This window comes from Zonotrichia albicollis, chromosome 1 (assembly GCF_047830755.1).
Source record: "Zonotrichia albicollis isolate bZonAlb1 chromosome 1, bZonAlb1.hap1, whole genome shotgun sequence".
In the NCBI taxonomy this organism is placed as follows: domain Eukaryota; kingdom Metazoa; phylum Chordata; class Aves; order Passeriformes; family Passerellidae; genus Zonotrichia; species Zonotrichia albicollis.
Window position 1 is genome coordinate 131,380,333 of NC_133819.1, and position 17,607 is coordinate 131,397,939.

The 17,607-nt window shown below is 36.9% G+C and overlaps 1 protein-coding gene across 1 annotated transcript; it reads left to right on the plus strand.

Moving 5' to 3' along the window:
* On the plus strand, positions 1-3,930 carry FBXO43 (F-box protein 43). The gene is made up of 4 exons (XM_005479470.2): positions 1-1,516; positions 2,354-2,456; positions 3,278-3,463; positions 3,554-3,930. Exons 1-4 carry the CDS (start codon positions 33-35, stop codon positions 3,800-3,802), a joined length of 2,022 nt encoding a protein of 673 aa, XP_005479527.2. The 5' UTR covers positions 1-32; the 3' UTR covers positions 3,803-3,930.
* Positions 3,931-17,607: the final 13,677 nt, after the last annotated feature.

The window sequence follows — 17,607 nt, forward strand, 5'->3', positions numbered from 1 at the left end:
TTTATTTACAAAGTCAAAGTGTCAAGCAGAAGATGTCAGACAGTCCTCTAGTGAGGTTCAACATTCTTAAAAGAAATAGATTAACACCTCCCAGGAGCAGCTTTAAATACTCAAATTTTAAAGACATGTATTGCACTTCAGCATTTCTGGACAGCAGATGCAATGAGTCAGGAGAAGATCCTGAGGCAGACTGTGAAGGAGCACCCAGTGTAACAAGTGTATCCTTGCTACAGGGGCCTTCTGAGCACGTCCATCCAAGTGCCTTCTTTCCCAGGTCACCATCGATTGAAAAAGAATTTAATTCTATCTCATTATCAGAAGAAAGAGAAACAAAAAGAAGTGCAGATTTTTTTGAAACTCCTAAATCAGGCAGAAAAGGTTCCTCACTACGCAGAAGGCTGCTTTTACCCAATACTGTCGAAGGTGGCACAACTGTAGGATGCTGTGAAAGACAACTTAGTTCTTTAGGAAGCATCAGGAAAAAAATATTCTCTTGTGTTTTGAGCTCTGAAGAAAAGCTTTCACAAACAGCTGCATATTCTCCAAAAGATAAAGGTTACAAAACTCTGACAACTAGCACTTCAGAACCTGAGAATTCTAATCCTAATTCTCCAAAAAGGAGGCTTTCCTTTTCCCAACAAAGGACTTCTACACTAGAGGATTCCCAGTGTAAGGACCCCTTATTGTTAGAATCAGAAGGTTTGTCTCCAATTCAGTGGAAGGATATCACTGCTAGTAACACTAAGGAATTCAATGAAAATATTCTTATGAGTGTTAGAGATGGGGTGCTTAGGACTCCTGCTTACAGTAGGAGTAGCCTACCTGAGGCCAGTGAGGGCAAATACCTGACTTCTATCCCCAGCCCAGCAGAGAACTTGAACTTTGGACTATGTGATATAAACTCTCCCCCTGTTAAGGTAGCAAATTACCCAGATCTTTCAACACCTGAAGACAGTGGATATAATTCACTTCCTTTGGACAAATCAGGAGACTCATTGTCTGATTATGAGGGATCTTTCCAAGAGCTCTTCCAAAAGCACAAAGAAGATTCTAGAACTTTAGACAGTAAAAGAAAGACAAGAAAACTTGAGCGAGTCAGAAGGTTATCCACTCTTCGGGAACTCGGCTCCCAGTCAGACACTGAAGATAATCATGGCAGTCCTACTTCAATGCATGTGTTAAAAAAAGAAAGAGACTTTGTCAGTGAAGATCATGAGTTAGTTCTAAAAGAACAGCCTAGTGGAGACCTGGTTGTAAGTCATGGGGATTTCTCAAGAACTCCAGCTCTGAAATTAATTAATGAAATTTGCTTGCAAAGACAAAGATTGCACCAAAAGCAAATCTCAGAGAATATTGATGGAACAGAAATATTTGCATTAGATCATGTTCTTCCTGGACTTATTGGCAAGAAAATGGGCCTTGAAAAATTAGATATTTTAACAGAATTGAAAGATAGAAATTTAAGACATGTTCTTGCTATAGTTTTAGATGCTTCGACAGTAGAAAGTCTATGCAGGTAAGTACTATTGCTTCACAGACACAAAAAAAGGGAAAAAGGCTTCTGCAAATGAATGAGAATAACTTGTGGAATACTGGGTGTTGTTGTCAACAAAATTTGTTTTTTCTGAAAAAAAGAGACATTTTCTCACTGTTAATTAAGTAGGTCTTTCTGTGTAGATCTAAACAATAGGGGCATTAAAAAGCTGAAAAAACATAAAATAATAAAACTAAATCACAATACTTGTAAATTTTAAAATATATAAAAATTACTTTAAGCCTAGAAAGTAATTAATCCTCATTACAAGTTCCCAATAGTGCATAGCACTCAAAACACATTTTCTTGAATTTTTCTTGTGTATTTTATTTCCTCGGTTATTTCTAAGCACAAAGATGCTCAAAGAATTTTGATTCATGAGAAATCTTCTTGATTAATTTCTAATCAATAGCAACTGTTCACACAATGCTCTTGGTCCCTTTGTTGTAACAAAGGGAATTGGTGAATAGATGAAAGTCTAAGGGCACAGATGTTTTCAGAACCCTAAACACAGGTCTGACTAGGAACAATTTTGGTAAGTGGCTTATATGGAGGAAGAAATTAATTTATTTTCTAAGTCATGGATGCTGTACTATTAATGTTGCTGTTGTTCTTTAGACTCTTCTGTTATGCAGTGATATTTAGTGTATGAGACCTGTGTTTCATAACAAAATAAAGAACTAGTCCATAGCAGCAGTCTGTAAAATGACCAAGAGTTTATGAAACCATACAAAAATCTTTACTAGGTAGTCTTGCTATTATGACTTCTGTACTACTTGAAAAAAATTGAAAGTGAATCGATTTTTTTATTTGTTCCAGCATTTGGAAAGTAAGCAAAAGCTGGCGTGAAATCATTGTACAAGACAGAAATGCAGATAAGAGGAGAAAACTGTACACAAAACAGATGAAACAAGCAGCTCGGGTAAGATAGTTCTCAAAGGTGATTTTTTTATTTTTTAAGTATGAAAGAAGATAGAAAGACGAAACATCTTGTATAGCTACAGAAAAGTAACTGACAGAGACATTTCCAAAATGAGCAGGTGATGGGTTCTAACAGGAGAATGTAATGGCTCTTACTGCTTTTCAGCAGTCTGCAGTTTGAGCACTGGTCTTTCAACCATGTAAGACTCTTATTTACTCCTCCTGACCTTTCTTGAGAATCCTGCAGGATCTCTTCCTTGACTAATTCTAGCTTTAGATTTTAAACTCTGCTCATACCATTGTGCCATGCTGTTCCTCGTTGTCCATTTCACTCTGGTCTGCACTGCTGTAGGACCTGCTCTACTCTACCTCCTGATAATTTTTAGCTCTGTGTCACAGTGTCATGCTGTATTTGTGAGCATCTAAAGGATATGTAGAAGGTTTTTTAAGGGGCATCTAGAGAAATAAGCATATTAATAGCAGTATATTTTTTCAGATCTTCCACATGATACATGCACACTTGCTTTAGAGATGTCCTAATTCACAACCATGAGCACCAGTAGAATGTGCTAAAAGGCTTTCTACCCTGCTCCTGTGACTTAGCTTTTGTTGATCTCTCTTGATCCCTTGCTAAATATAAACATTTAATGGTAAATACTTGTGAGATACATGTATATATATTTAGATTTATAGTTTTCTTTTCTTATGTGTTGTTTCAGAGGGAAAAAACCCAAACAAGTAAAATCTAGCTGCAAATCCTAAATGAAATAAAATCCTAATTTTTTTCCTTTTTTTTTTTTTTAAATAATTATAAACTAACAGGAACATCTATTGAAGGCTGAAGATGCTGCTACAAGACTTAATATTCTCAATAGATCTGCTCTAAGGCTTGTTCAAGCTCAAGCCAGAACTCCTGTTTTACAGACACCACCTTCACACACTGAAATTACACCTAGGAGATGCAGTTCTGTTCCCCACTCAGCTAGCAGGCAGGAAGAATACATGAAAGTAGGTATCTAAGAAATGCTTCATTTTCAGTTTTTAGAACGTTTTCATTTACTAGAATAAATAGCTGTTTTCTCTCTCCTCTTGCTACAGGTTGCTAAAACTCTGTTCACTGATGAAGCTCTAAAACCCTGTCCAAGATGTCAATATCCTGCTAAATATCAATTGGTAATGAAACTGGGACTATGTAGCAGAGAAGCATGTGCATTTGAGTTCTGTATTTTATGTCTGCAGGCATTCCATGGGTCAAAAGAATGTAATAGTTTATCTGCAAAACGGAAGAATAAAAAAGATGCTCCACCAGGAAGTGCCCAAAGCAAAAGAAATTTAAAAAGGCTCTAAATTTGTAAAGCATGTAACTTACATTTAATTCTTTTACCCCTTCCCCTAAATTCCTGACCTTGTTCCTATGCTTCCTAAAGGTACGCATTTTGAAAGCATCATCCCATTTGTTCTTGTTGACTTACCAAGATAACCTCTCATGTATATATCTTAATTAACATAGTAGAATGTTTTTTTAAAAAATGAACATTTAAAAATATTTTATGTTTTGTTTTACCTGTTGTCTAGTAGGTAGAAACTAACATCTTAATTTTTAAATAAAGTGTCTTAAATGTAGTCTTTACTATTTAGCTAACATGACCTCATTGATGTTTAAAAATGTTATTCTTGTCTTAAAGACAAATTAAAGAAAATTATTTCTAAAAAAGTCTTTGAAATCAGATTTTATTCACTTTAAATTATATTAAACATTTTTAAAATGTCTCAAAGTGGGACTCTATGTACATTTGCAAAAATGCTCTCATTAATATGGATGGTAAAACGTCAAAACATATATTAGTTGTCTGAATTTTTTATTGCAATAATTAATCTATTGTTATCTCAGCCTCTGTAAAGGAATTCAGTAGAATAGTAATTTATAAAGTTAACTGATGCTGTGTGGATATTCTGTTGTACTGAGTTTTACGAAGTGTTTGTCTTGAAAACTTTGGGTGGTACTGTATATGTTCACATATCTGAAAATGCTGTGGCATCACCTTTGCCGTTGTGAACTTAGCTTTATGCTTAATCTGACTTGACTTCGGCTCCCAGATGCTAGGTCACCTTCACAGTTCTGCTTGAGCAAAAGGCTCATCTACCGCTGAAAATCACTCTTATCTCTAGATATTTATTTATTTACCTCAATTTCCTTTATTAGGAAATATCTTGCTCTTGAACTAAATATGCTGATCCCTTCTAGAAAACTAACTCAATCTGCCTCTTGGACCTCCAACAATTTTTGTGTGGTTTTGGTTTTTATCCTAGCAATTACAAACAGCTTGAAATACAGGTGACAGAAATGGACACAGTACTTCTATGAAAATATAAAAACAATTAATTTCTACAATAATATTGTCCCACTTGTCCTTTCAAAAAGTTTGTCACAAGCATCTTGCAGAATTCTTGTTGTCAGCTGGTGTTTATTCCTCAGTCTCCCTCTGATGTTGTCTTTTGTGTTATATTTTTGAAGACTATGTGTATTTGTAGGTAAGCCTTAACACTGCGATTTTTAAAAAAAAGTCAGATAAAAAAAAAACAATCCAAAAGAAGATTTTGCAAGTAAAGCATAAGCTTCATATTTGCCTCTTTTAATATTTATTCACACATCTCTTTATTTTTAGTGTCTAAAATGACAAACCTCTAAGATTTTTTCTTACTTTTTCTTTATTTATTTTTACATAATCTGTGGATGTTTAAGCCAAATGGACCAGGATAACAACTTCAGGATGTTCTAGAAACCTCTCTTCTTAGTTTTCACCTCTAACTGTTGTGACCTCTAATTTGGTTAGTACTTTTACCATTCTTGATTTTTAGCATAGTAGTTTCTCATTGCATTTGGAAGGAGGAGAGACAACATGGTTAATAAAATGGTAAGGAAATGTTAACACTAACTCTATTAACCAAACGTTATCATTAAGGAAAAAGTCAACCCAATGTATCTCCCAGAAGTTCATGTTTAATTAATGTAACTATCAACACTTTAATTCCATACTTATATTTGTGTTTGCTGAGCCTTTGCCTTGTTCTTAGGTTAGACTGGTAGCAACTTGAAGACTGCTCAGTCTGTTCTAAGGGAACAATTGAGGCAAAGGATTTGGGGGCAAGGTAGGGAATATAAAGGTGTGTGCACATAGGTTTCGTTTAGGAAAAAGGGCATTCGTTACAGAGGAGGAGACTGCAAGTGGGACAATGGTTAAATGACTTAATTTTTTAAATATTTGTATTTCTCTAATTGTTTAGAGCTTTAGGTGTTCAAGGTCTACTTAAAAGTTAATTCGGTTCGAAGAACAATTGAATTTATTCTTTATTCCTTAGGTGTATAGTAAGTAAGTATACTGTTTTTAGAAATGCTTAATATTTTCTTTTAAAGGTTAAAATGAACAACTTTCTAGATGGGAAGTTCTATTACACAAGAATCTGAACATATGTCATTTATCTTTACAAAAATTTGGATGAGTTTTGTTTCTTGCTGTTGAATTACCAAATAAAGTAGGGGATGGTAGTAAACACAATGCAGAACAAGTACTGCATGTCATAACACTTCAGACTGCTCTTGTCATCACTGCATGTTACCTTTGCTAAATACCAATACCTCTAAAATGTCTCAATTTAAAAAAAAGCTTTAAATGACTTCTTGAAATTTATTGGGAAGTTATGACAGGCAGTGAGAGTATCTAGCTCACTGTCTGCTGTGGAGTGTTGCAGCACAATCCAGGAATGCATGGGGTTCAATAGTTCTGAAAGTATTCCTGAAATAGGTACCCTTGAGTGGAAAACCATACAGGAACTCAGTTCTCAGTGGAAGAATCAGTTATCAAATATCTTTTCCATTTGAAAAAAAAAATTGGTAATAAGTTTGTGAGTTTTTCCAAAGCTTGTAGAGGATAGAGAGAGTAAATTGGTTCTGGTACAGGCACTGTTTGTTTTTAAAGGTGGTATTTTTGATGTCTACAGCAGCTATTCAACAAGGAGAAGCTTGAAAGGAAAAAAAATGAGGTCCACTTTCACAATTTAAAATATTTTTCTCTTCTTGTGTTGTACTTAGAAGTTTCTTGGGGTTTTTTTTTTTGTTCCAGATCTATCTCACAAAAATGTCTTCTTGACACATATCTTGCTCAGCGGGGTCTATCACAAGTGCAATCTGGCGGTTACAAAAGTAATCTATGCTCTGCTGTCTGAGTGAAATGTGTTCTCTGTGGTCTTTGCTGCTTTATCAGAGGTGGGGGAAGTGAGAAGCCTGACTTCCTATCTCTGTGTAAATGTATTCTCTATGACAGTGATAATTTTTTTGAAATTTCTTTTAAAATAAAATCAGCTTTATTCCTTGACACAAGGGAGAAAGTAGTGATATGTTATTCTTTACCTACACATGAATAGAACACAAGGTATATGATAGCTATCTAATAGTCTAATAATTTGGGTGAAAGGAATCAAAGCACTTTAATTATAGGATTGCTTTATTGACAGAAATTAAGTATTGGGGGCAGAAGAGTGGCAGTACAGAGTCCCGTTAGTATGCTTTTTTCCTCAATACTGGATCTCTCAATTAGTCTCCATCACATATCACAAAGCTGTGTAAGTCTGGATTTTGATGAAACAGCAAAAGAGAACCTAAGTTCTCCATAAAAGACAAACATCCAAGACAAAACCAAACAATCCCCCCCAGCACACAAACACCACTCCTAAACCCTGAAAATGACCCCCCCCCCCCCCACCTCTCTTCCAACAAAACAAAAAACTCAAACAGAAAACAGCTTACAAGTAGGGATTTGTGTTTCTTTCTCTACTGGCTGAATTAGTTCTTGGAGACCTAAGGGCTAGCACAGAGAAGAAGAATGCAAAAGTACTCCTGGAGCAGAAATGACAATGATCAGAAGTATTCTTGATGCCTTGTGTAGGCTGACCTAGAACAGAGACTAGATGGAGCTAAAGAATAAAGTAGGTATTGATTAGGAGGCATCAACATATCCACCTTGGGCAGTACAAGAGCCCAGCCAGGGCTACACCCAAAATGAACCCAAAATGGATGACCGGTCATGGGGTCTCACACTTTTATAAGTTCTGCTCCATTAGCATATTGGAGTTAACTATCCAATTACAGCTTTATCTCATGAAGTCCCATCCTCCTTGTTTTTCTCTCTTCAGTCCACTGTTGTTTATGCTCTTGGGCCTGAGATCTGGATCAGCTGTCCTTGGGTCCCCAGCTAGAGAAGGAAATGTTTTGTCTCCCTACTCTGTGAAGAGAGCTTGCTATGCCCTAATATGAAGCCCAGACCCACACACTAAAGCAGCATAGACTCTGAAAAACATAAAAGCTAAAATCTGAGACATCATTCTAAAATGTCCTGCCCACAGTTATTCTCCAGCTCAAGATTTCTTCTTAAAACTGACAACAGATTGTTGGAAAGGGAGGAATGAATTGTCTTTCCCTCTGGAACATGGGGATAATGTTCAAGATAATATTTTGGTTAGTATTGGGCTGCTGCAAATTTTATTTTTGCAATCCTCATTTCCCTTCAGACAGACATGATCTATATAGTGGGAGGAGTGGCATTGCCTACAAAAGCCCAGGGAGTGAATTTAGTTTTTGACCATGATGGTTTGAGCCAGAGCTGTGGGTTTAAATTCCAAAATAGAATTATTGGAAGTAACCTTTTGCTGCTGACAGATGTTGCTGCAAGAATTTTACTTCATAAATCTTTTTTTTGGAGCAGCAACCATAAACCTCAAGTGGTTTGTGAGAAGGAAATTGAAATTACTTAAGTCTCTGATCATTCTTTCCTTGGTGACAAGTATGGAAGAGCTTAGGCAAAAAATGGTTATAAATCTTTGAATTGTTTATAGACTAGGGAATGTTAGAATGTTTTATCATTAACTAGCCAAAAATGATAAAAAAAAATTTGGTCATTAAGTAACTCAACACCATATGTCAGATCATTTTCCTATTCCATGTATTGGTTACTCTTTGAAACACCTTAGGCAATTGAGGCCATGTTGATTAATTTTAATACAAGAAGTAATTTATTTTATTTCTGTTTTTATAGGCACATGAAGAAATACAGCAGTGTCAGATTAGAAAGGGACTCCTGGAATCTAGCACCAAGCTCTTATGTCAACTCATCAAGTTCTGTCTTAAAACTGGTTAGAATACTGTCCCATTACCATGTTGGTGACCTACTCCAGATTGCTCTACTAGTCACTTAACCTGTTGCCTTTTTTTTAGCACTGCTATTAAAATAACTATTCTGTATATCTAATCCTTCCCTTAGACTTCCCCAATACTATGATTGTTCTTTCACTGACAAAAATCCTCAGAATTTACTCTCATCTCTTAAGACAATCCAACATCAAATGTTGTGTCTAACAACTCTTCACTCCTCACTGTTTCTACTGGAATCTGTTCTTTGATTCAATTCAACCAGTATCCCAAGCGAAACCTCCTCAAGAACTAGAATAATATTATGGCTTTCTTTTTTCTACAAGAAGTACTTTGACTGAGGTATACTAAGATAAGCATTTCTTGTATAGGTCTTCTGCACAGTCATAGTCACTTGGTGTAGTATTCCCATATTCTTCTAACAAATTTTGGAAAGATCGAAATTTTTTTCCATTAATTTCTACTGAACCTTAAATGTGTAATCTCATACTTTGTTCTTCTAAACTTCAGGCTTTTTTCTTTCTCTGCTTTAGTCTTGTAATGATTTAGTATTTGATGTGATTATATTATATTTTTACAGCTGCAAATTTTTTGTCTGTGCTGAATCTTAGGGGATTTTTTGATGCAAAATATCTAGCAGTTTCTGTTACCACTTGTCAGATGCCACAGCACAACCTGACTGCTTTTTGGGAATGATGTGTTTAATTTTAGTTAAACAAAAACAAAGCTTGTTTTCACTTTCTTATTTTCTGAGCTCTGATTAGTTGGAATACCCATTTAAAAAAGACTTAACACATTTTTTTCTCTTTGACAAGCTTTCTGGAGAGTGTTAGAACTTACCCAAACTTGTCAGAAGCCTAAATGCTAGTAATACCTTATTGAGCTGGGTGCTAATGGATGAACAGTAATGAAACCAGCCCTTCAGCTGAAAATATTGATGGCATGACATTTTCAATGAACTTACAAGCAGTATCAAACACTCAAAGTTTCATGTAAAAGTAGACTTTTGACTTGAAGACTGGAGTTGAAGTGTTAAAAGTCCCTCTAATTTTCCCCCACTGCTTTAACGCTCATTCTGAAAGCAATTCTGCAAGAGTGCTTGTGTCTTAATTATGTAGGCCCATTTAATCTCTCTGTAGGCAAATGGGATGTGGAAACCATGGATGTATTTCAGCTGATGCTTTTCACTCTGGACTCATAGTGAAAAACCTATTTATGGAAATAGACTTAAACTTGGATGCTGTGTCAGGACTAGAAACAGCTGAAGTGGTAGGAGGATAGTAACTGGGAAAAGAGGGACAACTAGTTGGGAAGCAGTAGTGCCCTAGATAAATGTAGTAATATTTGGTAAAAGTTTTTGGAGCTGCAAGGTTATTGCTGAGATACTCAGCAGTTGTGCAGCAGTCTTCCACTTCAGCAAAAATGTTAATTATCCTCCTAAAGTGCTGCAGGTGCCTAAATGGAAGACTTTTCTCTCATGTTCACTGAGCAGACACCAAAGTTAGGAACCATCATGGAACTCATCCGTGAGGATGGATCATGGCCATGGTGGATTCAATTCTTATAGTAATACAAAGAGGACTATTATCATCATTAGAAACCAAGCAATCATATTTATTGCACGTACAGTACAACTGATGCAAATTACCCTGTAAATTCAAAATTAACCTGTATCATAGGAGTGGATTGATTGTTTCTATTGACATTTTGCTTAAAGCAGAAAATTAATTCTTTTAACAGCCAACTCATTATTTGGGTGTAATACAATATTAGAGGCCTGAAGAACACATCTCTTACAAGTGCTTTGCTCTGCCAGGACTCAGTACCGCAGTACCCACAGTGGCCTATATTTAGACCACTGAGCTACAAAATGAAATTTTCCTCTGGTTTGAACACATCACATTTTCCTGGTGCACATTTTGGTAGATTAGATGCTCTGGAGATGGTGGCCATGCAAGATTTTTGGCTTTTAAAAATTAGTTCTGCTTGTGTTGCAAACATTCTCTCCTCTTTTGAAAAGATAGGTACAAAAGCAGCACTCTCATAAATGTTGCAATTTCAGTCCTCATTTTCCTTTATGCTTTTGCCCTGTGTACTCTGTTGTGATGTACAAAACGTATTAATGGGATGCAGTTACCTTTCAGCATTTCTGGATGAAAAGTGTTTCTGTTAAGAAAATGTTCAAGACTCTGTATCCCAAATAGGCATAATGTGAGAAAGTACAATGAATCCCATTTTCTGCTCCAAACAGAAATGCTCACTAGGACACTGTATAAGTTCCTGTTCTGGACTTTCTCCTTCGTTTAAATAATTTTCATAAAGTTGTCCAGGGAGAATGTCATACAACGCAGAATGGATACCAATAAAACAAACTAATTCTTGAAATGCTTTGCTCAATTAACTTAATTAAATGTGAAACTATCCTAATGTTGAACTGCTTTCCTCCCTGAAAATGGCCCTTAATTTCAAATGCTGATAATAACATACCACAAGGGGGCACCAAAGGTTTTCCTTACGCAACAGAACTCTAATTTTCCTTCCCTCTTTAACCCATACACATTAACTCAACGTTACAAATGCAAAATATTTTGAATGGCTTAAAGCAGTGCTGGCCATAATTCCTGCCCCCAGGAGCTGCGTACCAAGACCCTACAAGAGGAGTGGGCATCCTGGGAAGCAATTCCCAGGTATTACTTCTCCAGGGCCTCCTTTACAAGGTAAAGCTGTGCTGGGCCCACAGCCAGCTACTACAGCAACCAAGCAAGATCGTGGAATTACAGACTGACCTGAATTACAGCAAGATCGTGGAATTACAGTGCCTCCTGGCTCAGGTCCTCTCGCAGCCACGGGCTTGGATTATCCAGCGGTCTCCATGCCAGTCCAGAGTAGAAAACATAACTCTTTCATGCAAGTGTCGCAGTTGAAACATTTGAGAATTCATAGTTTCAGAAGGTGCAAGCTCTGGACTTTATTCCCCAAGTACAGAAAATATATTTGATAATAAAATCCAATATGGTTTTATGGAGTATGATTAAAAGTGCCTCCTCTATCAAGATTTTTAAATGACCACAGGAAAACAAGATTTTTAAATGACCACAGGAAAAACATTGTATGCATTTTATTCATACTTAATTGATGTTCTTAAGGCTTTAGTAAACAAGAAAGGGAATACATTAACTTTTTTACACTCAAATTGGAAAAGTCTAAATATTCCCATGTAACATATTTGAAACCATGTCAGAACGACAGCATTTTAATTTTATTTTCTTTTTAGTCTGTTGAATGAAGACTGGGTGAGAATTTTGTAACTTAAAGCATTCTTTATTTTTCAACTAGGTACTCCTGGAGTCTAAAAGAGCAATAGGTACTTAGGAAAGCAAAAAACCAAAAACCTACAAAATTAGATGGGTGTAATTTTTGGATGCTTTCCTGAAACATTATTGAAATCTTAAGGAGCACTTATAGTTATGGATTCTCGTACAATTCTCAGAACCTGTTGAGTAGACACTGCTGTGTTCTTGAAGTGGAGGAACATGAAATATTTTTCTTTTTTTCCTCCTAATTCATTTTTTCTGCATGATCAGTATCCCAATCTATTTCATTATAGACCTCTACAGCAGCCACAGCAATGTAACAAAAATATGGGAACTGGTGGTCAGTGAGCTGTTTTATCTCAAACAGCACTGCTGCTATCCAGATTTAATGCATCAGTAATATTTCACTTGGTTAACTCAGCTGGGGAATCCTGGGTTTGGGGGCTGCTGTTGACACCTGCTTGATAGCAAGACAGGGAAGACATGTATGCATCTAGTGTTTCTTGTTGGTATTTGACACCTAGGAGTGTCAGGAGATGATCTGCCAAAGGACGTTTGACATTATTGGCTATGCTATTGCTATCTGCTGGAGCTTCTCCATTATGCCTCTTGCATTGGACCTTTGGTGGACTGGAACACCTCTTAAGCCATGATCAAGAAACTGGCCTGTCATAAAGCAAGCTGCGAGTAACCCCAGAAAAAAAAGTCATGAAATCTACTTGCACAACTAGAAGTAGGAAGTGGCTGAACATTTGAAAAGATTAAGTTAGTGTAGCCAAAATGTATTACAAACCATGACTCCAGTTTATCTACATGGAAAATAGATAATAGACAATAACAATGCAATCTTTTGTACACAGTGCCAAAATTTGGATACATCCCATGACAGTGAAATCTCTGTGAGAAATAACTGTCACAGTTTCTTCTGATCTGTATTATGTTTCAGCAGAAAGATATGCTACATTAACTGTAGCAGGGCTGCTAGCAAAATATTCTTTCTGCCTTGCTGTAGACGTATGCACCATGTCAATGTTCCTATCTGGTACATGGTTTCATAGCTGTGGCTCTAGTAATTCTTTCCTGATTTTCAGTCTGTCTTTGCAGAATTACTTTATTTTGAATACTTTATTTTTAATAATAATTTCTAAATAATTTCTCTATTTCTATTTTTATTTCTAATAATTTTATTTCATAATCTTGCTAAATAGTTTTTTCAATTAAGTGTTAATACTCCTTTCCAAATTAGGAAGGGTAGTGTGAAATTCTCCTAAAGCTCTAGGAATTACGCCTTAAGACAATAATAGAAATTTATAAAGACCTCAGATGACTGCAGGTGTGTATGCAGCAGGCATATACACTACTTGGCATGTAGGAGGTAGTAAGAGTACAAATGTATATCACAAATTGCTAAGCAGTTCCTTCCAAATTCTGGTTCATCTTCCAGGCATGTCTCTGTATCCCCCTAATGTTTTTCAAGACCCATATTAAGCAAATGGAAATCAAACCTTATGTAAAGCCTTTAAATTTGATAAGACACCTCTACATTGTCCTGATAGAGTAGGATTGTTATAGGAATCCTTGGGCCATTGGCAACATGGACAAGTCAAGAAGTATTCTCCAGTGACTATCCAAAAAAAGAGTTCTGTAGAGGTAAAGCTCTTTGGACTTCCCTCTGAAAGTCTCCTCCAGTTAAAGGTTTCTAATGTTCATAGCCCCAAGCTAAGTCCCATTTCTTCCTTTACTGTTTCTGGAATAATAGAATTGTTTAGGTTGAAAAAGCCCACTAAGATCATTGAGTCCAGCCATTAATCTGGCACTGCAAAGTCCACCACTAAACCATGTCCTTAAGTGACACATCCAGAAGTCCCTTAAATACCTTCAGGTATTTAACTCAACTACTTTTCTGTGTAGCCTGTTCCAGTGCTTGACAATCTTTTTGGTGAATAATTTTTTCCTAATAGCCAATCTAAAACTCCTCTGGTGCAACTTAAGGCTGTCTCCTCTTGTCCTATTACCTGATACCCGGGAGAAGAGATTGACCCCCAGCTCACTACATACAGCCTTCATTCAGTTAGTTGTAGAGAGTGATAAAACTTCCCCTGAGCTTCCCTTGCTCCAGGCTAAACAACTCCAGCATCCTCAGCTGCTCCTCACAGGACTCGTGCTCTAAACCATCCCCCAGCTCCACTGCCCTTCTCTGGACACTCTCCAGCATTTCAGTGTCCTTGTAAGTGAGGGGCTCAGAACTGGACACAGTTGAGGTGTGGCCTCACCAATGCCCAGTACAGAGGGACAATCCCTGTGCTGGTCCTTCTGCCCACACTGTTCCTGATTTGGCCAGGATGCAATTGACCTCTCCAAATTTATTTTTAACCACTTGCTTTTTTGCTTTTAACCTAGACTAACTTCAGGAATATTATTTCTCTCCTTTTCAAGTTCTTTTGACTGCTCGTATTTCCAATAACAGTTTCCTCAGGTGTTTGCACTAATTTTTTCTGACAGCCACAGAATTGCATTAAACTGTGCCTGTAAACCGGGACTATCAGATTCAACACAGAGGCTGTACCATCACCACAGGCAGCCTCTGTGTTTTTGCCAACAGAATAATTTAAGGCGTTTAAGGGCCAGCTATCTGACACTGGACTTGTGCTTCTTTCTTGTGATCTGACTCCCACTTTGGCACTTCTGCAGTCAATATTTAAATAGGTTTCCTAGCACCTGTTTTCAGTGCATGTGATGGCAGCTACCAGATGCAAAACTAAAATCTCCCTGGTAATCATGCCAAAAAGAATGTGTAGTTATATTCAACAGAAGTCAGACTTCTGTAAAAAATATTTAGGTATTAAAGGTATCACAGCAAGAAATGCCCACTTATACCTAAGGGGGGGGTTTCTATGGAAAATCAATAGCTGTCTCTGGGCATCTCTCTAGAGCTGTATCTGCATTTTTGTTATGAGTATTTGCTATCTTTTGAATGCATAATTATTTATGTGAAAATTCATGACTTCACTATGACCACTGCCAGGAATCAAACACAGGTTAGCACCTACAAACACAAGTGTACATTTGGATTTAGTAAAGCAATCCAGTTTGTGTTTTGTTATGTGTACCTGAGTCCCAAGGAAGCTTGTTCATCCAGCAAGCTGGCATAGTTTATATGTGTGGTTCTTTGTGTGCAAAACTCGTCTCAGCAGTTTTGATTTGCTTTGCCTGGGTAATACCTTGAAATCCTTACCCTGACAGACATAAATTCCAGAAATTTGTGGAGGACAGATTAATATTTTGACTGAAAGTTCAGCTCTCCAAATGAAATAAGCAGAGGAGGGAAATGCCAGCAGGTATGAAGTGGACCAATCAATGTTTTCCTTCCATTTGTCTTCCAGTGCAGCTTCTTCCTGTGATGGCCTTCTGACAGATCACCATTTTCTAAAATTTCTAACAATTTTAAGCCTACTTTTAGTGTTTTTTCTTTATTTTGTCCAATATTTTATGGGTATCTCCTTTTTTAGAACTTATTCCCCATCGTGTCTAGCCATTCATCTTTACTACAGGGCAAGATGCTTTTTGGGATAGATCACAGCTTTGACTATATTTATGAAACATCCTGTAGGCCTGCAGCTCTTCTAAGCTAAATAATAATAAAAATTAAAATAAATCAGGAGCATGGAAAGAAAAATGGGAAAAAGGAAAATGAGCTTGATCTCAGCTTTACTAGCTGGTGAACTTTTAACTGGCAAGGTAAAATCAGGACTGGAATGCACACACACACACAAGGTATTTGATCTAAATGTGTGTTGTTAACTCAGATAATGAAAAAGTGATGACTGCTGATAGATTCTCCATGAGAGAGTACAATGTATATTTTCTGATAAGCTTAATCCTAAATGTAATCTTTGAAGCTTGTTGAAACAGCACAAAGACCTAGGAGTTTTATGTCAAAATATAGCTGATGGCAGAAGGAGAGGAAAAGGACCTTTTTAAATTTTATTTTCATTAATTGACTCACTTCCAAACTTCAGTTGTTTCTGAGCTGTCTTGTACCTTCCACTTCTAATTTTTTTTTAAAAAAGGGTCATTCATAATGTTTCTTTTGTTTTTTCTTCAAAAGTTGCAAGCAATTAGGGAAGTTTAGGAGAAAGTTATACACTGCAGACTATGTTTATACTTACATCAGAAAGAGGGGCAGGGGGAAAATGAATGGAATGAACATTAGGTTAAACATTTAAAATTATATTAAGTAGTTTGGTTACGAGACAATTTAGGCCCATAATACAATGAGTGCAATTCTTCCACCTGTTGGAAAGGTTTAACTTGGCATTTTATGGGCTGTTATGCATATTTCTCTTACATATAGCAAATTTCTCTTACATTAAGTATACCTATTTGAAATATTTCATAGTGACAATAGAATATGTCTTGATACACAGCACTAGGAAATTCAATATTAATATTTGTCATGTCTTATTGAACACAGTCTGCATACAGAGAATGTAAGAACAGTTAATACTTCATCAGAATACTGATATTTAAATTGTCCACAGGTAACTTATCTGAATCTTCATATTTCATTCTTTACTTCTTTTGAATATGCTCTTCAGATATATATATATATGAAATGTTTGCCTGAAATGTGTCTTGAAGAACACATTATTCAGCTTATTTTTAATGCCTTTGGAAATACTATTGTCCCCTTAAGGGGACACCCCCCTTCCCCCCAAACCACTAGCTCAAAAGCTAATCACACAGCTAACAACATTCCATTTAGACAATTAGAAGAAGTATTATTCTGGCATTTAGCAACTGGACTAGTGATTGTGTTTGGGCAGGCATCCCCCAGAGTAGGAATGCACATCTGGAGTAGAGGGTGCAAAATATCATGTGCTTCTAGGAGATGAAGCCATTTTCCCTGCCTCTATGGTAACAGATTTGCTGCTTGTTCATTATTAACACTCATCAGCTTCTGCACTTTAAGCTGTGCATTTGTTCTGTTTTTAGTTACTATGGATTCCACCAAAGTCATGTATGAGTTAAAATAAAACTTTTTTTCACAGTTGAGCGTTACAACTGGATATAGTACTCTGCTCTGTGAAAGGGGACACAAATGACAGTTTTCTGGGAATAGCAAGGTCTTAATGCCTTTTGGGCACTTCTCGAGCCCGGCTGATGGATTAGGCTTCTCAAAAGAGCCCTTCATGTACCCTGCATCCATGACATCTTGTACAACTCATCCCAGCGGGATTTTTGCCAAGCTACTAAAAGCAGCGCTGGTCTGGAAACAAGCAACGGCAGAGAACCTTTGCGTGAACTTTCATGCCAAAAAATCCTGAAGGATTTATGCAGTTCTGGGATAAGGTACTTCCTAGGTAGGATGGTTTTCAGATCCCAGTTGTGAAACACCTAAATCCCTCTGAAATCCTCATATAGGATCCTGAATTCCTTCTTTGCACACAGCTTTCGCTGACCCCATCAGAAACGTGACCTTTTCTTCCATGCTGGAGCCAAGGCAGAAACGAACATTCTGGGAGTGCTTAGTTTAGTTTCTGGCTACAAGCATCCTCAGATTCCTGCTTCTCAGGTATCTCCTTCGGGACTGTCCTCCCTGAGGGAGCGCGCTGCCGGGCGGGCACTGCCCAGGC